General features: G+C 38.5%; 2 protein-coding genes across 2 annotated transcripts; one reads left to right on the top strand and one right to left on the bottom strand.

The window, feature by feature from the left end:
- The first annotated feature begins 817 nt into the window (after positions 1–817).
- LOC130879952 (olfactory receptor 56A4-like) lies at positions 818–2,917 on the top strand. Its single transcript, XM_057778767.1, has 2 exons — positions 818–1,066; positions 2,228–2,917. The coding sequence occupies exons 1-2, from the start codon at positions 818–820 to the stop codon at positions 2,915–2,917; spliced, it is 939 nt and encodes a 312-aa protein (XP_057634750.1).
- A 3,797-nt stretch (positions 2,918–6,714) lies between these two features.
- On the bottom strand, positions 6,715–7,662 carry LOC130880361 (olfactory receptor 56A3). Its single transcript, XM_057779353.1, has one exon. It carries the CDS (start codon positions 7,660–7,662, stop codon positions 6,715–6,717), a length of 948 nt encoding a protein of 315 aa, XP_057635336.1.
- Positions 7,663–22,412: the final 14,750 nt, after the last annotated feature.

Genomic DNA, 22,412 nt, shown 5'->3' on the forward strand with positions numbered 1-22,412 from the left:
GGAGACTTCCATCTCAATCCCAGCTTGTGTCTCTGTATTATGGAGCTAAGTAGGTTTCCCCATGAAATAATGTTTTACTCTCTGCTTCATTCACATTTGTTCCTGAATATCAAGCAGCAGTTATTGTAGTCTTCAGTAGAGCAAAATATGGGGACAGTAAATAACACCGTGTATTTGTCAAAGACATGGTGCTTTCGATAATCTATCAGGACTATACATCTGCAATGGGGTACTGAATGTCTGTCTTCCACCATTTCACTAATGTTTCTCTGTGCTATAATAAAAAGATAAGATTCCAGCCAAAACATTTACAAATGAATTGAAAATGTAAGTGTGACTAGGAAAGTTTGGTTAATATTTTATTAGCAACATGCCTGATTATTTTAGGACCACAAGGATGCAAAAGAAAAAAAGAGAAGTTTAAAATGATTAACAAGAAATCTCTTTTCCAAGAAGTGGAGCTTTTGGAATAAGTAAGAACGGAGAAAGAAGGAGGTCATTATTTGGGGACAAAAGAGTATTCTAAGGGAAAGAAATGATACATGTGAAGTCCACTGTGTTTTACAGAAAGCAAAACATATCCTCTAGGAGTGACTGCATCTGAATGTAAACTGTGGAGTCTATCTGGGCTTAGAACTTAAATGGAGGAAGCTATTATTTTACATAAAATGCTGAGTGCCAGAGGAAATTGTTTCAATAAAAGTTGTGTGGCCCAATTAGAATGAAAATGGGACATGCACTAATGCTGTAGCAACACAGTGGGACCCTTGCATTCTTGTCTGTTTCTTTTCTTCTGTTTTCAGCCCTACCTGCCATCATGGTATCATCTCTGAACAACACAGGGACTCAGGTGACAGAATTTCTGATGATCTGCTTTCCAGGAATGCAGGACACACAGCACTGGCTATCTGTTATCTTGGCTCCTCTCCTGGTTTTGGCTCTCGCTGCCAACTTTGTGTTATTATTCACCATCCATCAGGACACATCTCTGCATGAGCCCATGTTCTATCTGCTGGCCATCCTCTCTGTGCTTGATGTCATCCTCTGCCTCACAGTCATCCCCAAGGTCAGAGCCCTCCAGGCCACTCATTTCTCATCATTAGCTAAATAATTACTTGTTTTGCTTTTGTGAGTCCTCTAATTTCTGAAGAAAAATATTCAACGTTTCACTCAACTGTCCTATCAGATCCCTCTCAGTTCCAAGCTGTGTCCCCTCTTATTCTTTTTAAAAGTTCACTTATTATGCATACACCATTCTGCCTGCATGTATACCTTCATGCCAGAAGAGGGGACCAGATCGCATTACAGATGGTTGTGAACCACCATGTGGTTGCTGGGAACTGAACTCAGGACCTATGGAAGGTCTTAACTGCTGAAGCATATCTTCAGCTTCCCTCCCCTGCATCTTATTCTAAATGTCTACTTTTTGAAGCTTTAATTATCTTCCAACTGATGACTTACTTCATAATGTTTGTTAGTGATATTTCAAATTTGTCCTCAATTTGAGAGATACTCTCCTTCACTCAGAAATTTCCTACTCCCATGTCCAAGGGATCTAGAATTTGTTCACTGGGATTTAATTGGATTTGTTTGTCATATAATTAGATAGAAAGCATGTTGAAAAAGATTTCTTAAAGTATGATGGTATTGGAGAATGTTATAATTTAAGCATTGGACTCACTTTCTTTGTTCTTCCTATGACAATGTGCATCCTGAGATGCAGAAGCATCCACTGGAATTGATTAGGAACCAAGGACTGAAGACAGGGATATCAAATGTTTTTACAATAAAATTTTGATCTCTAGATTTATAGAAAAGGTATAAACTAGATTCTGTAGATCAGTGGTTCTCAACCTGTGGGTCTCAACTCCTTTGGGGGGTCAAACTACACTTTCACAGGGGTCGCATACCCCTTCATATCAAATATTTACATCACAATTCTTAATAGTAGAAAAATTACAGTCATGAAGTAGTAACTCAAATAATTTTGTGGCTTGGGTTCACTACAACATGGTAAACTGTATTAAAGGGTCGCAGCATTAGGGAGGTTGAGAACCACTGCTTTAGATAAACAAGGGCTTAGAGAGTATTTCAAATTAGGATGCCATCCTGGTGGTTTTAGGATTTGGGTGGTTCTAACCATAAGCCTAATGAATGTCCTAAGAGTAGATACTCTAGGATGTTAATGAATACATGGAGATTTTGAGAATGATAATAATTCTGCCAGGTCCTGCTCATCTTCTGGTTCAACATGAAACCCATCAGCTTTGTGGGTTGCTTCCTGCAGATGTTCATCATGAATACCTTCCTTCCAATGGAATCCTCTACCTTTCTGGTCATGGCCTATGATCGCTATGTAGCCATCTGCCATCCTCTGCGCTACCCATCCATCATCACAGAACAGTTTGTCATTAATGCAGCCATTTTTATTGTGTTTCGGAATCTTCTAGCTACACTGCCCACTCCAGTTCTGGCTGCTAGACTCAATTACTGTGCCAGCAATGTGGTGGAGAACTGCATATGTGCCAACATTTCTGTGGCAAAGCTCTCTTGCGGGGATATTCACCTAAATAAGCTCTATCAGTTTGTGAGTGTCTGGTGCCTATTAGGTTCCGATCTGGTGCTCATCTTGCTGTCTTACTGTTTCATCTTGAGGGTTGTTATGTGTCAGCAGTCAGGAGGTGCAGTCACCAAGGCCTTGAGTACTTGCGGTTCACATCTCATCCTCATACTTTTCTTCTATACACTGTTGCTAGTCTTCATCTTCACAAACAAGGCAGGAAAGAAGATACCTTCAGAGGTACCCATCCTTCTCAATGTTCTGCATCATCTCATCCCACCTGCTCTCAACCCCATTGTGTATGGAGTACGAACCCAGGAAATCAAACAGGGGATTATCAAACTATTGAAGCATTAGTTCTGAGGCACATTATCACAAGAAGGACATTGTAGAATGTTTGTGAAAGTCTGGGCATATTTTATTAGTGGTCTGATGTGAATACTACAATGAACAAAACATGATATTTATGCTGCTGCTGCTTTCATCTTGAACTTATAACTTTAGAAATACTATTACAATATTTACAAACACACACACCTCTACAAATAAATGCAAAATCAGCAGTTAAGGATCCATTACATTCTTCATTCTGATTGTTTCTGATCATGATCCTCCAATAGCTCAGCCATGGGATTTGAGTTTATCAACTTCTCTGTGGTTTTCAACTTTTACATTCCAAGTAGCTCTTATGTTTTATAAAATAGTCATTTGGGGACACTTTTGGAAGGACATGGGGCATATTGGGGAAATCAGGAAGGATTCTTTCATTACTTTAGAAGATGATTGATGATCCAAGGGAGTGAGTTCCAAGATTCACAGAAATCAATAAATTAAGTAGATATTTGCTTTAGAATTTAATATGATCCTCAGTAGACAAATATTTGTCTCTGAAATACTGAGGACTCATCCTGTGTTTAGATAATCAAGTTTCTAGACTGGTAGGAATAATGTCAATTTCTTTCAAAGAAGCTCCCAAATTAAACCGCAGATTAGATGTTCCTGCCTGTAGTGACATGTAAAGTAAAACTTTGTGTCCGGATTTACGAGTGAAATATTTCAGCAAAACTTTTGCTGTGCTTCAGTTAATCAGTAGAGGCAAGAAATTGTTTTGAGACTGTTTAATCTTGAAGAAATGAAGTCTCCCTAGAGAATCTGCACTTGGTAGCATCTATGTGGGAGCCTGCAGCTGCACTGACCTTGGTCCTAAGACTCTCCTGGCATACCAGGAGTTCTTAATTTGATTATGGTGAGCCATAGTCAAAAAAGAGTGAGATTTGTGTGGGTTGTCTGCTCTTACAAGAGCAAGATGACTTTGGTAGTTGGAACCTTTCCCAGCCACTATTTACCTTGTTTACGTTTGAATAAAGTAACTGGAGTGAGTTAGCTGGGTGTCAGTCTTTTATGAAGGTTTAGCATCTTGGTGAGCTTCTCTCTCTACTGTGGCACCTATGACTGAGATCAAACAATACTGACTTTCTATGCCCTTAATGAAAATGCATTTAAGTCTACAAACAGAAAAATTCCCTAATGTGTTTGGTCACTTTTGTTATACCTTGTATGGAAAAAAAGCAAATCAATATTGAGCTTTCTTTCTTGAGGATCACACTGGACTCACTGACTTGTGGCTAGAGCAGTGATGGAAATGGATGCATAGGTCTGTGCCCAGGTGAAGGGTGCCTGGTGTAGCTGCATAGTTTACCCTTCCACCAACAATGTATAAGGTTTCCCTTCCCCATATCCATGCCAGAATTTGTTATCACATCCTATATGGTAATGAAACAAATCAATATTGAACTTATTCCTGAGGTCTCAAGACCTACTGCTGCTGTGCAGTTAGCACCTGCTGAAAGACATATGTGCATTTTACGTCTCTTTGAGTATATGACATAATTACACCTAAAATTGGGTCAAAATCTAGTTCATATAATATACTATTTATTATTACATGGGCACCTTCACCTAACATGACTATTACTCTTAAAATATTACTTTGTTAGAATGACTTGACTGAGCATATTTATTAATCAATACCACTTAAGATTCTCAAAATAATAGTAACATCATCTCACCTCACAGCAAAACTAGATTATTTTTCATATTCCTTCTCATTCCAGTCAGAATGGCCATCATAAAAAGGATAACACTAAAGCTTTTAGCAAACAGAAAGTGAAATATTCACTAATAGCTGCTTGATTTTTCCATCAAGCAGGAACATAGGCTTGCTTTCAGTAGTTGGATGGAAGTGGGTCCATAAATCAGTTGGATATACAAACATTCCTTAAGCACACTCTAATTTCATCTGTGAGTATTTGGAAATGTTTCCATTTCCTCTTTCTGTTGTCATTTAGGAAACAGCACAGGAAGAGTCCATGTCTGTGCTGAAAAGGAAGAGAAGACTCTTCAATTTGAACGATGACTGTTTCAGGATGGTCATTAGTTTTGTAGACTCCTAGGACTACAAATGCATTTTAAAAAAATTTTCTTGATCATTGTTTTTTTCTAACAATTTTTATTACTTTATAAATAATACCATTCAAAATTTCCACTTCCTCCCCTCCTTCCTCTTCCCTCCTGCTCCCCCATTCATTTTTCCCCTCTCCCCCAGTAGTCCTAGGGCAGGGTAACCCTGTGGGAAGTCCAAGGCCCTCTCCCCTCCATCCAGGCTTAGGAAGGTATGCATCCAAATAGAATAGGGTCCCAAAAAACCAGTACATGCAGTAGAGACAAATCCCAGTGCCTCTATCAGTGGCTTCTCAATCTGCCTCAATTGTGATCCACATTAGGTTGTTGGGGAAAAGGGAACACTTCTACATTGCTGGTGGGAATGCAAGGTGGTACATAGCCTTTAGATGTCAGTGTGGCTATTTATGAGAAAATTAGGAAACAAACTTCCTTAACACCCAGTAATACCACTTTTGGGTATATATCCAAAGGATGCTCAATCGTGCCACAAGGACATGTGCTCAACTATGTTCATAGCAGCTTTGCTTGTCATAGCCAGAACATGGAAACAACCTAAATGTCTCTTGACCAAAGAATGGATTCAGATTAATAATTTGCCAATATTCCTGGAATCTGTATTCCATTGTATTTTGCCTAAATATTATCTAAGTTTCTCAGTAATTGTGAATTTCCAGTCATCTTTGTACACCTAATCTCTAATAAGAATTCTGAATTAAAAAAGAAGATGACTAGAAAGGTTCTGCCCACCTAGTAATGGACTGTGGTATAAAGAGTCAGTACAGAGTGTCTTCTGATATAGCCAAAGACATAATAAACTTTACCGTGTACACAAAGCATGGGTCTTTGTGAATCCCAGAGATGAAGTTCCAAGCACAGCAATAGTGTGGAAAAACTAAGGAAGAAGCTTCATGAGATGGCTCCTTCTCCTAAACCCAATGAGATGAATGAACTGCTTTACATGTCAGTTCTTCAAGGAGCTCCAGCCTTTGAGAGCATCGTCTATCAACAAAGAACCTTTGCATGAAAACACAGATGAAAATGGGAGAAAGATGTTGACTGGGTGAACATAAGCAGAGCAGATTAGAATCAGGGCTCCATCCACATTACATCATTAAGAGCTGACCCTTAAAATACTGTGCACTGTTCATCATCTCACTGTACAATTGGATTCATATTATGAAGGATAATGAGCTTCACTTGAGGACACTAATGTCTACAGTCACTATAAAATACATGTGCAGAGACTACCCATGTAGAAGCAACTGGAGGTTATTTTTCTAGTATAGCATCCACACCTTTGGACACTTTCTATTTAGACAAAACGGAACCATAAATATTGGAAAAACTTAAAAGTCACAGAGATATAGGATAGTTTGTTTGACTTTTATTTATTTGAGAAAGGATTTCACTGTGTAACAGCTCTGCCTGTCCTAGAACTCACTATATAGATTAGGTTGGCCTAGCATTCAAGAGGTCCATCTGCTTCTACCTCCTAAATGCTGGGAGTAAAGGCAGCAACCACTACACCTAGCTGTGTATGGAATTTTTATGGAGGGGTACTGAGTTTTCTAAAGGAAGGATATAGACAGGAGCAGTCTTTAGACTTTCTTTCCTCAGTCAGTTCTTCAGCAACTTCCTATCAACATAACAACTCATCGTGCACTAGGAATGCAGAGATGCAGTTGGCCTGGTTACCACCCCTTCTTCAGTAGTCTCTTGATTCCTTGCTTGATCTCCTGGGTTCTCACCCCATAAACAATGGGATTAAGGGCTGCAGGGATGACATGGTGGAGGACATTGAGCAAGACTGGCACTTCAGAAGAGACCTTCCCCTTAGCTACATGTGTGAGGATAAAGACCAAAAGAATGGTGCTAAAGAATAGGATGAGGATGAAGTGGGAGCCACATGTGCTCAGGGCTTTGGCTACAGCTCCCTCTGCCTTGAGTCTCAGCACAGCTCTTAGTATGAGGGTATAGGAGAGGAAGATGAGGACGAGGTCAGATCCCAGCAGAGTCCAGCCTCCAGCAAACTGATAAAGGCGATTGATAGTGACATCATCACAAGAGAGTCGGGAGACAGACATGTTGGCACAGATGCAGTTGTCAATGACATTTCTCCAACAGTAATGGAGTCGTGCTGAAAGAATGGGGATGGGCAAAGGAATAAGGGCATTTCTGACCAAAATAAATGTGGCAGCCTTGACTACAAATTGGTCAGTGATGATGGATGGATATCTCAGTGGGTGGCAGATGGCTATATAGCGATCAAAAGCCATGATCATGAATGTGCAAGATTCCATAGCAAGGAAGCTGTTCATGATATACATCTGGAGGAAACAGGCAGGAAAGCTAATGAGCCTGAGGTCAAACCAGAAGATGGCTAGTACCTTGGGGATGACAGTGAGACAGAGCACAATGTCCAGCATGGAGAGGAGACTGAGCAAGTAGTACAAGGGCTCATGCAGAGAGGCCTCCATTCGAATGGTGATCAGAAGAATAGCATTAGCCCCCATGGCTAGGAGGAAGAGAAGGCTGAGTGGCAGGGAGAGCCAGAACTGCCAGCTAGGATACCTGACAAAACAATTTAGGAGGAAGTCTGAAACTCCAGTAGAGATGGTGTCGTTCTTGTGTGCTGTCATATTTTGTCATACAGTCCTACAGCTTTCTTTTAGGGAACTGTAAAATTAGGATTTAAATAATTAGATTCTAACTGTAAATATATGAAGGTAGGATGAGTTGCTTTGGTTAGACACAACTGTAGTAGGTTATCCAAGTCAACTGAGTTTATTGGCTTGTTTCTGGTGCCTTTTCAGTGTCACCTTAACTATGTAGAGGACTATACATTTGATTTCATCTTCAAAAGACTTGGTGTATTTTTACAGAAACTAAGACTGAGAAAAAGACTTAGGATATTATTTTTACATGCAGTGAAACAGTGTATGTTTTACAATATTTTTCTCTTCATTTTCTTTTTAATGCTCATGCAAATTATTATTCAGTTTAACTACTCTACTGCAGCAAATGCTTGGCACAAAAATGGACTAAGATATATGTATCTAATTTTCATAACCTTTCAATTGTGTTTATGTTGCTTTCATTATGTATTTTTATCAACTCTACAGTGAAAACAGTCAATTCTTTATCTCAAAAGTAATTTTTATCTGCTAAGAATGTACCTTATAAAATAGTTGATCTTTCTCTGTTTCTTAGAGCACCATGCTTTTAGGAGTCCTACATTCTAGACTATGAGAGAGTGGTTGATTTTAGTTGTGCAGATGATGGTGTTAACTAGTTAAAATCTTCCATCCCTGTTCATGTTCATTTCCTCTTTGCATGATCAAGAGAAATATTTACACCTTCCATACTGCTATAAGTCTCTTCTCATGTACATTTATTCATTTAGGATATAACGACACAAAATGGAAAAATCTTTCCTTGTAAAGTAGTAAATCTCTGTTATGAGGTAGTAAAATCAATCTTTTCCTTGTAAGGTAGAAAGTCCCTGTGGGATTATAGTGATAACAAATTAGTGAGCTGTGGTAAGAATGGGCATCTAGAGTGAGGTGCTGGCACAATGGTGCCTTCCAAGAATGAACATGGATTATTTGGAGAAGGCTAAATCTCACATTGCATAGAAGCAGGATAAAAACATGTAGATAATGTTTTTATCTAACACAGACATTAGAGATTCTAACATGCTTCCCTTTCCTCAAACAGAGCACAACCTCAAAGTGCACTGTAGCTTGGCAGATAGTAATATTTCAGGATCTTTCAAATCAGCCAGTTGCACCTAAGTCCGTCTAGGAGTTAGCAGTCTCTGATAAGATGTAGCTGATCCTCTGATAATGTGCCTGTTTCACTGATCTTAGAGACTGACTCACTTCCAGGGGCAGTGGGTCACAACTACAGTAGCAACACTTGGGAGGCTGAGGAAGGAAGAATCCCTAGTTCAAGGTCAGATAGTGACACCCATATAAACAAACCAGAAGGCTTAAATTATTATAACATTAGCAGTTTTTAAAGTGGAATATGTTAGGAAATAAGTAGTTCTGGGGTTGGGGTACAGTAGAAAGGATTCAAAGTCATAGTGAAGCTGGAGACCCAGAACTCCATGAGACACAGATATATACATACACATATGTAAATGCATACATATCTATCTACCTATCTCTCTCCCTCCCTCCCTCCCTACCTACTGCTCTACCTGTCTCTTGAGGATTTTCTATGATGTCCAGCCTAGTTCTAAGTATAGTTTGCTAGTGTCTGGGCTCCTCCTGTCCTGCTCATTGTTCATTGTTCATAAGTCTCAATTTCTTCATTCATTCACTTTTTTGTATTGGTTTTTATTGTTTTTCCTTGGTTTCAGGTGCTAAATCTTAAAGTTTGATAAAAAAATGACAAAACTATTCCCCCTATTTATTTTTCCATTTCCTAATTCCATATCCCAACCCCAATTTTAACTTCTCCTTTTCGGCAGTTTTAAACTGTACTTAGTGGAGTGTTAGATGGACAGCAATGGAGGGTGGCTTTAAGATACCCCAGAGAGTGCACCTTCTAGTCTGAGTTTGTAACTGAGGAGCTTTCCCTGTGACACCTACATCAAAACTTCTGCCTGGTATTTTTTATTGGAATTTGAGGTATAAATCAAATACCTGTTAAGACCGTAATTTCTGACAATTGACTTAATTCATCTTTGCTTTTCTTGTATGCACACACAGCTTCATTCTAATTACAAATATCTCTATTATCACTATATTCGTCTTTATTATTCTTTATTTCTTTTATTATTTATTCCTTCATCTTCTTCTGACTAATCCCTTGTCATTTATTTCTTATAATGCATAGAGCTACATCTCACTGTGATCAAAAAACTTCCCTGGTGGATCACAAAGAATTCCTGAAAAAAGGAAAGATTTCATATTGGAAACAGTAAGAATTTTGGGTTTAGCTCCAGAGGTTACAATCAAATAGAAGATCTGCTGACTGAAGCATGAAGGTCGATGGAGGAACCTAGAGCAATGTACATGCTTTATGTCTTATAGAGCTTTAGTGTAACTATTTTCATCATTAGATAAAATGTTGAAGGATGACATATGATCTCTTTCCCTCTCATTCACGATTCCACCTTCTCTCTGCCTTCACTGTACTTTTTCAGTTACAGTTCCCATTCCAACAAGTATGAAAGTGCCAATTCAGCCCAAGAAGTTAAGAACCTGAGTTGTTCTTTTAATCTTGGCTTGCGAATAGAGCTTGAAAATGACAGTGTTGGGCATGAGATCTGTAGAATGTCTCTGGTTCTAGTCAGGGACATGATGAGGAATCCTAGGAAGCTTAGGTCAAAACCAAAACAATGACCTTGTAGCCAGAGCCTTTCCCCTGAATGACAAGGCCACAGATCTGCACTAGAGAAACTCTGTTCTTAGAAGTGACAATATTGTTGTTTCCTCTGGCTTCATGAAGCTCTTAGAGGAATGTTGGGAATCTGTTCTAAGTTAGTTTAGACATTAATGAGTGTACAGAATAGGCAGTAGCTTGTGGTTTCTTCATGCATAACTTTCTAGTTATGAAACTGTTGTTTTTAGCAATCCATTAACTTCTGCTAAAACTTGCAGAATTATCTTCCCCTGACACCCAATTATAGCTTTTTCCCTGCCTCTGATGTTACTCCTACCAAAATTATTTACTACTCAATAATCCGCTTAAAAATATATTTCTCCCCCAGACCTCTGAATTTCTGTATTCATAGCTGAAAACTACAATCATTCTACCTGGGCTCTATACAATGCTTATATTGTCTAGAGTATTCTGACTCCACTAAAAATCTTGAAGAGGCAAATGAAGGATGGGTTAGGGAGGGAGAAAAAGAAAGGGAGAGATCAGAAGCCAGCTCCTCACATTTGCTTCCTAATTCCAGACAGATGGTCTCCACTCTTCCAGTTGTAATGACCCAGGAAAGAGACACAAGTCCAGGTTTAAGAGTTAGGTCTCTGATCTTCTGTTAGTAGACACCCTATGACACCCTGTACACAGAGTCACTTACCAAGAACTCAAAGCATGGTTTCTGGATCCATGGATTCTTGATTTCCAGCTACTTCAAGACGTGGCCTGGGTAGTTATACTTATGGGCCTCAGGTATCTTATCCGCTGTGATCACAATTTATCTTCTCCCTAGCTCAAAAGTTTCCTCTGGGAGAGACAAACAGACCTGCAGGAGAAAATTAATATTGTTTTTTTTTCTAAAAGGAATCTTCCCTGGTAATCTAGCCCTACATTGGCTGGCTATCCAGCAGGGACTAAGTCAGTCTCTTGGGTACAGGGTTTGTACACATACCTCTGCACATGCTCAGACTTAGCTGCATGTCCACTCAGTGTCTTTCTTGGAGCCCACAAATAGTTTGTGTCTGCTTCCTGAATACACTATCAAATGGATACAGTCCCTTATTGAGCCAGAGTTAACCTATCACAACTCTTGTCTTGGAGCTATTAACATAAAAATGAAAGTGGAAGTAGTGAAAAAAAATTGTATGGAGAAGGTTTCAGTGCAAGCTGCTTTTCACTCAGTGAAGCTGTTTCCATTAATGAAGTAAAAAACATGCTCTCCTTTATGTAGTGCTCAATATATCCTGAACTCTATTTTGCCATTTCAGACCTTACTTTTATGCTATGGAAGGTAAGCTTAAGTCTGCCATATATTGTCTATATCTTAATTCCTTTCAATATACTGGATGAAGTTCAGTAATTACCTCAAAATTCTTATCCTCCAATTGTAGCATTATAGGTAATTTCACCTAACCAATATGTTTCCTCATTTTATTTTGAGGTATTTTTTAATTATTTCTTTATCTGGTAATTTTTGTTAGCTATCATATCAGACATTTTGAGACTTTGCTTTTTTTGGGTACCAGATTTTGTAAATGTTAACTTTTAGATGTCTTCTTAAGATTCATTATGAAATATGATTAAGTGTTTTGAGGATAATCTGCTTTTTGGGAGTGACTTTGTTCTTAAGTTATGTTTAGAAAGATCTAGAACAATTCTGTATGACTAATTTTGATTTTTTTACTGAAGAAAACCTCTTTTGAATATCTCCCACGTGCCCTGGGAATGGTTGTCTTTTCTAGGGGCAGTAAACAGATATCTAAACTGGGTACTGCCTTCTCTTCTCTTTTACACTATCTTCCCATGCATTGGGCACCTCCTTCCCTTGAGCACCACTTTGGCATGGCCTCCCTTCACTTAGGCACTGCCTTCCTTCCCTAGGGCACTACCCTTTGTTGGGCACCACCCTCCCTTGGACACTTCCCTTTTATTACCTTGGGCACCACCATGCCTACCCTTGGGCACCTCCCCCTTCCCTTGGGCACTGCTCTCCTTCCCTTAGACACTGCATTTTCTTGACATGCACACTTGAGTAGGTTCTCTGCAGAGTTTAAAAGTTCTTTCACCTTGCCTCCTTTCTCTTCTGAAGCTCCATTTGGTCTGTCAAATGTAACAAATTTCACCTAACTTTTGTGTACTGTCCTCAACTTAGAGACCACTGATGCACTCCTCATCAAATTCATTCTTCTTTCTCTTCATCAGTCTGGAAACTCTTTCAAAGCAGCCTATATATCTCCATGATTTCCCCCATTTATTATCCAAATTTCATATTGTCTTTACTTGCCCGATGTTTGGTGTCTTCAAATTCATTGAACACATTCCATGTAGATAGATTGCATGTTTTGACAGCAAATTTTAGTACATTCTTTTTCTCCTTGACTAGACCATGAAGCCTATGGGGAGATTAGGTTTTAATTCCATCATTCCTCAGAATTTGATGTAGTTTTTCTGGAAGAATGAACACCAAAGTAGCACGGTATTAAGGATTCAGTATCTTCTATGATTTCCTTATCTCAAGTCTAAGATGTCTCTTGGTTTTATTTGATGAACAAATTTAAAAAATTTCTTGAAGGCATGGTCATTAACTAGTAAGAAATGCTTTGTAGAACAATTTAATGGGGACTATGATAAGAATGTTTTTGTGTATGGGAGTAATGTAGGTATTATTTTGTTGTGGGACAATGGTTTGACCCTGTTAATTGTATTTTAATAATAATGCTGATTGACCAGTAGCCAAACTGAAAGTATAGGTGGGACAACCAGGCAGGAAGTAGAGGCGGGACAATGAGAACAGGAGAATTCTGGGAATAGGAAAGTTCAGTCTGCAGTCATGACCCAGCCTCAGAGGAAGCAAGATATGACTGTCTCGCTGAAAATGGTATCAAGCCATGTGGCCAGTGCAGACAAAAATTATGGGCTAATATGCATTATAAGACTGAATAAGAAGCCTGAAATATTAAGCCAGTCAGTTTATAATTAACATAGTCCTCTGTTTGAGTCTTTGGGTCTTAATGACTGTAGAAAATGAGTAGGACAGAAGCCTCAGTCAAGAGAATGGTGCCCACATGGGACAGCTACACCCACATAAAGCCTAAGAGTACTTAAACGGTAACTTTAGACAAAAAAATAATAGAGTAAAGCATGGCTTATTAATTGCAGCACTTTCTCAATTGAGCTCTGCTTGCTAGAGGCAAGTGCTCTCATTTAAGAGAGGCTTCGTGACTCAGCTTTAGCTGCAAAAGCTTGCAACTTTTTAAAGAGGTCCTGCCACAAAACTCTTAAATGGTGTTGATGAAAAGCTGACTGCATGCTTTTTGGTGGTGACAGGGACCTTGAAATGCCATGGAGTTGAGGAAATAAACATGGCTCTGGTTGGTATCTCTACCATGGTGCTGGAATCTCAGAAAGCTAAGGAATGGGCTGGATCCAGCCGGCAACACAATGGCTTTAATCCTATCTGTATCACTTATCAGATTAAAGACTAATGTCAGAAAAAGAGAAATATACAGTAAAGATAGATGAAAGAAAAAACCTCTAAATGGTTTACATGTGTTTAAAAATATATGTAGGCTTGTGAGGAAAAAAAGATAATGCCCTCAAAAAAGAAAGAGAGTAGTTGGGTGTGGTGGCACATACCTTTAATCCCAACACTTGGGAGGCAGAGGCAGGAGGATCTCTGTGGGTTCAAGGACAACCTGGCCTACCAAGTGAATTAGCCAAAGATAGACAGAGAAACCCTGTCTCAAAAATCAAAAATTTAAAGTTAAAAATAAAAGAAATAGAATTTAAAGTAAAGCCATGTAAAGATGGAAAATACACAGAGAATCTGAATACTGTATATTATTATATTGTCTTTGAATTGCTTGACAGCTAAGGAAGGAGCAAGAGCTGCTAAAAGATATTTGAATAGAAATGCTGTTGCATTATTAAAACATAAATATTTTGCAAATGTCTTGATCTCAAAATTCAAGTCAAAAACATATGTTATTTTGGAGAAGGGTTTTTTTCTTTTGTTTCCATAGGAAATGAGAGGCTGTGGATTTATCCTGGGTTAAGAAAAATCAGGTTTGAACAAGGAAGACCCACTGAGAAATCTTTCATAGGAACAGATGGCCCAAATGTCTGAGTTCTACATCCAGAACAGATTAAAGACTGCTTCCTGAGATGATCAAGCCTCATAGGATACTCCAGTCACTACTTTATCATAATTCTAAATTTTCTTTAGGTCCCCTTAAGATTATCAGCATCCCCAATCAGCAGGAAATATCCTGGAAAATATGTACACATTCCCTTAACATGGACCATGGATATTTATTTTCTTTTGTTTAGCATGTTGGTTACAAGTTGTTGTAGATAATGGCCAGGAAAAAAAAAAACCTAAGCAATGGATATGAGATTCAGAGTTCTTGTTTAAAAATATAGATGGTGGAAGTGCTATAGGGCAATGTTTTGTACACTGTCAATCATATTTTAATAAAACACGGATTGGCCAGTAGACAGGCAGGAAGAATAGGTGGGAGAACCATGCAGGAAGTAGAGGCAGGGCGACAAGAACAGGAGAATTCTGGAAATAGGAAAATATAGTCTACAGTCATGACCCAGCCTCAGAGGAATTCTAGACAAAAAAGTATAGAGTTTTACACAGTTTCTTGCTGTTTGCTGGTGGCCTGCTGCAGCTCCTTTAAGAGAGATTTTTCTGATGCAGCCATAGAAGGAAAATAGCCATGGCCATTTAAAATGCCGGCTTCTGGGCTATGCTGCTAGCGTGACTGCTGGCTCTTTTGGGCGATGGAGCATTGGAGTGGGGTTTGTGAGCAGATTGCTGCTGCTTGCTTGATGGAAACTTGGACCAGCTGTGTGCCTGGAAGTCGGGTGGTGTGCATGGCTCAGAAGTACAAACGGCTCTGCCATGCTGGATTGGGTGGGGCAAGTAGGAAGTACCATATTTGACCTAGTTATGTTCAGCTTAGATTCTTAAGTGCTTAGCATTTTAAGAAGTGCTTCTGGTCTTAAAATAATTACAGATATGCAATAAAGACAAATCCAGATGAGTCATAGTGTTGGATAATGTACGTAGGCTATAGAGAAGCAAAAGAGTATAGAGAGTCATAAGATAAAGTTAGTGCTTAAAAAAAGGTAGCCTCTAAAGAGACAGAGTAAGACAGTCACTGATTAAAGGAGTAAAGATAATAAAATAAATATTAAAAAGTAATAGAGTAAAAAAGCCACATAAAGATGAACTATACTCAGAGTCTGGATTATGTATATTATTTTGTTACCTTTGAATTTTTTGACTGTGAAGGAGCTAAGTACAAAGAGACATTTCATTGTACGGGCGGCTAGCTAAACTACATGTATATTATAAAGGTATCTTGACTTCAGAATTTGGGTCTAAGGATATGTTGTTTTGAAAAAGAGGTTTCTCTTTTGTCTCTACAAAGGATGAGAACCTGTGGTTTCATTCCAGGCTAATATGGTTTGATGGCCTGAGAACCCATTTAAAGGTTGCTGTGAACACCCCACAAAGAAAATAATTCACACAATCATCAGCAGAAAGCAGTTTGGAGAGAAATAACTATAGCCAATTTCCCAAATATTGTCTATAAATGTTTGTTTACATTTAAAGGAGAATATGCTATAGAGATGAGTAATTGAATATTTCTCCTTAATATTTCTTCCTATAGCTTTCATTTTCTCTCTGGTAATCTATAAACTTCATATGGTAAACTATAGAATCTACCATTAACTACTGCAATCATTTGTAACCAATAATGCTTTAGACATTTAGTTGTTACTTGTGATTTTACAGTACATATCTCTGTCTTTGGGACAGAAAGTCTTGCATGTGGAATCTTCATCAGTCATTTGTACTTTCCTTTAATTCTTCCCCACTGACAGTCCTCCATGACTGTTACATGTATGACCTTGTGCTTTCTGTATGCTCATGCCACTCTTACACAGTTCACTTTGCCCTCATTTAGAGTTGCCTGCTGTTCTCCTTCTCTGTGTACTGACATTAAAGTAACATTTTACTCAGCTTTATTCTTCAGTTCACCTAGCACAGTGTCTTGGTTGGAGGAAATGCTCGGATATTGCTGGTCTATTTAAACTCCAGAACTAAAAAATGGCAGTTCTGTGTGGTGCCCAATGCTGTATAATCTTAACCTCCTATTCTGAACTTATAAAATTATTAGTGTCTTCTAGCAGGTTTTTATGAGCACAATTACTATCTACATATTAAAACATTATTGATGTTTTGTTCACTTTCCTTTTAAGATAAAAACCTATTCTTAAAGACACCGTTCCTGTAAAAATTTTAGAGATTGAGTGTATTTTAACACTATAACTCCTCAAACTAAAAAGCCTAAAGGAGAACATCCTTCTTCATATCCATTGACATGTCTTGAATAGTATTCACCCTCATCCTTAAAAGTCTTGAAACTCCTTGATGCTTATGCCATAAAATGATCAATGGATAATTTCTCAATGATTTTGGAGTCTGCATCAGTTTTACTTTTTGTGTTTTTTCGAGACAGGGTTTCTCTATGTAGCCTTTGCTGTCCTAGAACTAGCTTCTGTAGATCAGCTGTTATTGAGCTCACAGAAATCATCCATCCTCTGCCCCTTGTGTGCTGTGATTAAAGGCATGTGCCCCCACTGCCTGACCAAGATTACTTTTTAATATCTTTATTTGTATTATATATATATATATATCTTTTTTGTTGTTTCTTCTCTTAAAAATATGCTGAATATTATAACCATGTGATATATATATATATATATATATATATATATATATATATTCTGCCAGGTTTTCATAGAACATGCAACATGCCTTCAACAGCTAACACCAACATATATATGTGTATAATATTTAGATCTATATAAATATTATAATATATACATTATATGTGTTATAAATATATTTATGTAGTATACCAGTCACTAGGAAGGCTGAGGCATAAAGACTTCAGGATAGCAGTCAGCCTGAGCTACACAATGAGTCCCTGATGTTCAGTTTAAGTAAAATTATTATTGCTTTTTATTATTAATTCAATTTCTTTTAGACCTTATCCTCCCATTATGCAAACATTTTACTTCTCTCTCATTTTTTTTAGCCAAAAGATTCTTTATATGTTGCTGGATCTGCTTGGTTTTGATCCCATAAATAACTGGGTTGAGGGCAGGAGGGATGACTACGTAGAAATTAGCCAGGAGGACATGGATATACTGAGGGATGTTTTGATCAAAGAGATGAGTGAGGAAGGAGAAAAGAGCTGGGCCAAAAAAGGCTAAGATAACACAGATATGGGATCTACATATGTAGCAGGACAACAGCAAGTATCCTAGAAATGGACTACGAGTTAAAAGTTTAATTTGAAATCATAAGTTAAACAGTTTCTATCAGTGCAAATAAAGGGAAAGTAATTAGAAAGAAGCAAAAGAGCAGCAATAGGCCCTTGATATTCCATCTTGTGTATACAAAAAGTGACTGACATTAAGAATTCTCCAGAGTCTGCACACTATACTCTATCAAGGGTTTCTGTGATAGTGTGGTTGCATTTGTAGGGGAATTGGGCCTATGGAAAGAAATAAAAATTCATTATGCTCAGCAAAGAATTCTTCTTATTTCTTTCTTGACCTACTGGCAACTCAGTAGAGAGTTGTTCAGTTTCCATGATTTAGTAGACTTTCTGTTGTTTCTGTTCTTAAAATGCAGCTTTATTCCATGGTGATCTATTAAGACACAGAAGGTTATTTCAATTCAATTATTCTTTTGTATCTGTTGAGACTTGATTTATGGCCAAATATATGTGTAAATTTGGAGAAGGGTCCATTCAATACTAAGAAGCAGGTATATTCTTTTGTGTTTGGGTGAAATGTTCTGTAGATATCTGTTAGGTCTGTTTGAGTCATAACATCTGTTAATTTCATTCTCTGCTTAGTTTCTGTCTGGATCACCAGTCCATTGCTGAGAGTGTTAAAGTCTCCCACTATTATATTGGAGTTCTACGTGCAATTTAAGTCTTGGTAATGTTTCTTTTATAAATGTGGGTGTCCTTACATTCAGGGCATAGTTGTGCAGAATTGAGACATCATCGTGGTGAATTTTTCCTTTGATAAATAAGAAATGCTTTTCTCTATTTCTTTACGTTAATTTTGATTGGAATTCTATTCTTTGGATATCAGCCAGTTTGGATGCTCACCTTCCTAGACCTGGATGGAGGGGGGAGGACCTTGGACTTTCCACAGGGCAGGGAACCCTGACTGCTCTTAGGACTGGAGAGGGAGGGGGAAAGGTGTAGGGGGAGGAGGAGAGGAGTGGTAGGAGTGGGAGGGAAATGGGAGGCTGGGAGGAGGCGAAAATTTTTTTTCAATAAAAGAAAAGATTGCTACACCAGCTTGTTTCTTAGGACCATTTGATTAGAAAATCTTTTTCCAACCCTCTACTCTGAGGCAACATTTATCTTTGATGTTGAAGTGTGTTTCTTGTATGCAGAAAAATGTTGGATCCTGTTTTGTATCCAATTCATTCACCTGTGTCTCTTTATTGGAGAGTTGAGTTCATTGGTATTGAGGTATATTAAGGACCAATGATTGCTAATTCCTGTTATTTTGTTATTGGTGTTGGGGTTGTTGTTGTTGTTGTTGTGGTGGTGGTGGTGGTGGTGGTGGTGGAGGTTTTGGTGGTGGTGGTGGTGGTGGTGCTGGTGGTGTGTGTGTGTTTTCCTTCTTTGAATTTTGCTGATGTGAAATTATGTATTGCCCATGTGTTTGTGGGTATAGTTATATTCCTTGGGTTGGAGTTTTTCTTCTTGTATATTCTGTAGGACTGAGTTTATGGATAGATATTGTTTAAATTTGACTTTGTCATAAAATATCTTATTTTCTCCATCTATGGCGATTGACAGTTTTATTAAGTTTAGTAGTTTGGCCTGACATCTGTGGTAGCTTATAGTCTACAAGACATCAGTCCAGACCCTTCTGGATTTTAAGGTCTTTATTGAGAAGTCTGGTATAATTCTAATAAGTCTGTCTTTATATGGTACTTGGCATTTTTGCCTTGCCAATTATAATCTTCTTTCTTTATTTTGTATGTTTAGTGTTTGGGTTATTATATGGAGGTATTTTGTGGAGGTATAGTGAAGGTATTTTCTTTTCTGATCCAATCTATTTGGTGTGCTGTAAGCTTTTTGTACCTTCAAAGGCATGTCCTTATTTTGGTTAGAAAATTTTTATGATTTATTTAGGTTGGAAAATTTTTATGATTTTGTTAAATATATTATCTGGTGTTTGAGCTGAATTTCTTCTACTCCTATTTCTATTATTCTTATGTTTTGTTTTTTCATAGTGCCTCAGATTTCCTGGACGTTTAGTGTTAGGAATTTTTTAGATTCAGCATTTTTATTTTTTGGACAAATGAATCTATTTCCTCTATTGTGTTTTCAATGACTGAGATTTTTTTCTTTCATCTCTTGCATTCTGTTGGTGATGTTGTGTTGTGATGTGTTCGTGTGGTATGATGTGTTCCTGTTCAGTTACCCAGATTTTCTATTTTCAGGATTTCCTCCATTTGTGTTTTCTTTATTGCTTGTTTCCATTTTCAGGTCTTGAACAATTTCCTTTCATTATTTGTTTGTTTGTTTTTTTCTTGGCTTCTCTCTTAGGGATTCATTGATTTCTTTCAATTTTTTTTTTGTTTTCTCCTCAATTTGTTTAAGAGATCTGTCCATGCTCTCTTTAAGGAATCTATCATCTTCATAAAGTAATGCTTAAGGTCATTTTCTCATGCTTCAGCTGTGTTGGATTGTTTATGTCTTGCTGTTGTAAGATTCTGGGCTCTGGTGGTGATATACTGCCTTTTCTGTTATTGATTGTATTCTTAAATTTGTATTTAGGCAATTAGATTTGGGATTATTTTAGGTCTATGTGTAGAATCCTGCATTTGTCTTTGTTAAACAGGTGCTTTATTCCTTGGTTTCTTTCTTCTCTCTGGTCTTCTGGACTAAATCACCAATGATTCAGGTGACAGGCATGTCTTCAGGTTCAGGAGGGTATCCCCTCTGAGTATTGGGGGCTATGGGTCCCTAGATCCATAAGACTGAAGTCCTCTTCTGAAGTTGTAGACTAGGATATGGAGCCCATGGGTTGGGATACAGAGTGGGGTCCCTGTATCTGGTCTGGTCTCTGGGGTCCCTAGCACAGTCTGGCCACCAGTGCATCTGGCAGCATTGGGGTTTCTGGATCTGGCCTGCACTCCAGTAAAGCTGAATTCTTCTGAAGTTATGGATGTGGGGTGCCTGGTGTAGGAGGGTCTTCTTCCTATGTGCTGCTTTCATTGGCTGAATAAAGATACTGCCTTGGCCTGATAGGGCAGAAAATTTGGTGGGTGGAGTAAACAGAACAGAATGCTGGGATGAAGGGAAGTGTGGCAGATGCCATGCTTCTCCTGCCCAAGATAGACACTGGTTAGACTCATGCCAGTAAGCCCCAGTCAAGTGGCGATACTCATTAATGGAGATGGGTGAAATGAATATGTAAGAGTTAGCCAATAAGAGGTTAGAACCAATGGGTCAGGCAGTGTTTAAATGAATATAATTTGTGTTTTGTTTTTTTGAAGCAAAAAAACAAAAAATATGTTTTTTTGGCTTGGGTGGGACAAAACAAAAGGGTCCTCACTCTTATTATTACAGAGTGGCGCCCAATGTGGGACTTGAACCCATGACCCGAGGATTAAGAGTCCCATGCTCTACTGACTGAGCTAGCTGGGCGGGACAGAACAAAAGGGCCCCTGCTATTTTGTCTGTATTCTGTCAATCATGTTTTAAATAAACGCTGATTAGTCAAGCAGGAAGTATAGGTGGGTCAACCAGACAGGAAGCAGAGGTGGGGTGATGAGAACAGGAGACTTCTAGGAAGGAGGAAGCCCATTCCTCCTACTCCTGCACAGACCACTGAAGAAGCAGGATGTAATCTACCCCGCTGAGAAATGTACTGAGCCATGTGGCTAACATAAATAGAAACAATGGGTTAATATAAGCTACAAGAGCTAATAAGTAGCCTGAGCTAATGGGCCAATCAGTTTTATAATCTTATGGAGACCTCTGTGTGATTTTCTTTGGGGCTTGCCAGCTGTGGGGGACTGTGTGGGATAGAAACCCCACCAGCCCTCATGTTACAGGTGCCTAGATATGGCCTAGCCTCTGGTAAAGCAGAAGTCTTCTTCCTACAGTGTAGACCAGGGTATGAAGCCAGGGATGGGGTTTGAGGGTATATGGTGTATAGTCTGTGGTTGTTGGGCATGTTTTAAAGGGATTTTTGTGTGTGGTGGACTGTGTCCAAGAAACAGCATGGCCTCTTGTAAGACTGGGTTACTGGAGCCTAGTATGAAGCCAAAGGGAGTGGGTACAGTCTGGGATTACTGTTCAGGTTTTAAGGAGTATTAAATGACAGTGGACCCTGACTTACCTGGAGTTCTTGATTCTGCCTGTCCTCTAATAAAGCCAAAGACTTCTTCCAAAGTAGTAGGCCAGGATATGGGGCCCAGGGGTGGAGGTACATTCTAGGGCTGTTGAACAGGCTTAAAGAAGTTTAGTGGCTCATAGTCAGTGCCATTTATGGGATCCATAGAACTGTTCTGGTCTTTGGTACAGCTGCTGGGGGGTATGGGTCCTAGTGTGGAGATCAGAGGATCTTCGGACTCCTATTATTTATTAGAATTTTGGAAATCATACCCATTGTATACATCAATAGCTCTTTGCTGAACATCATGCAGTCTTCTTAATGCAATGTTTTTGCTTAATCATTCACATATTGATAAATATTTAACTTGGAGCAATTACAAGTTTAGCTTCCATGAATATCTACATATGAATTTTGCATGATAGGTTTTTTTATTTTCTTATAAACAACTGGGAATTGATTGGCTTAGTCATATCACATGCCAATGGGGAAATTTTGTGACAATAAACTTTTTTCAATATCTTTCTCCTATTTTTCATTCCTTCCT

Source organism: Chionomys nivalis, chromosome 8, assembly GCF_950005125.1.
Source record: "Chionomys nivalis chromosome 8, mChiNiv1.1, whole genome shotgun sequence".
Lineage (NCBI taxonomy): Eukaryota > Metazoa > Chordata > Mammalia > Rodentia > Cricetidae > Chionomys > Chionomys nivalis.

What these genes read in the sequence shown, in the direction of transcription:
- LOC130879952 (XM_057778767.1), top strand. Translation starts at nt 818, where the DNA reads ATGGTATCATCTCTGAACAACACAGGGACTCAGGTGACAGAATTTCTG. An exon ending in GCCTCACAGTCATCCCCAAG is followed by an intron (nt 1,067 to 2,227) that starts GTCAGAGCCCTC and finishes TAATTCTGCCAG; the next exon opens with GTCCTGCTCATCTTCTGGTT.
- LOC130880361 (XM_057779353.1), bottom strand. Translation starts at nt 7,662, where the DNA reads ATGACAGCACACAAGAACGACACCATCTCTACTGGAGTTTCAGACTTC.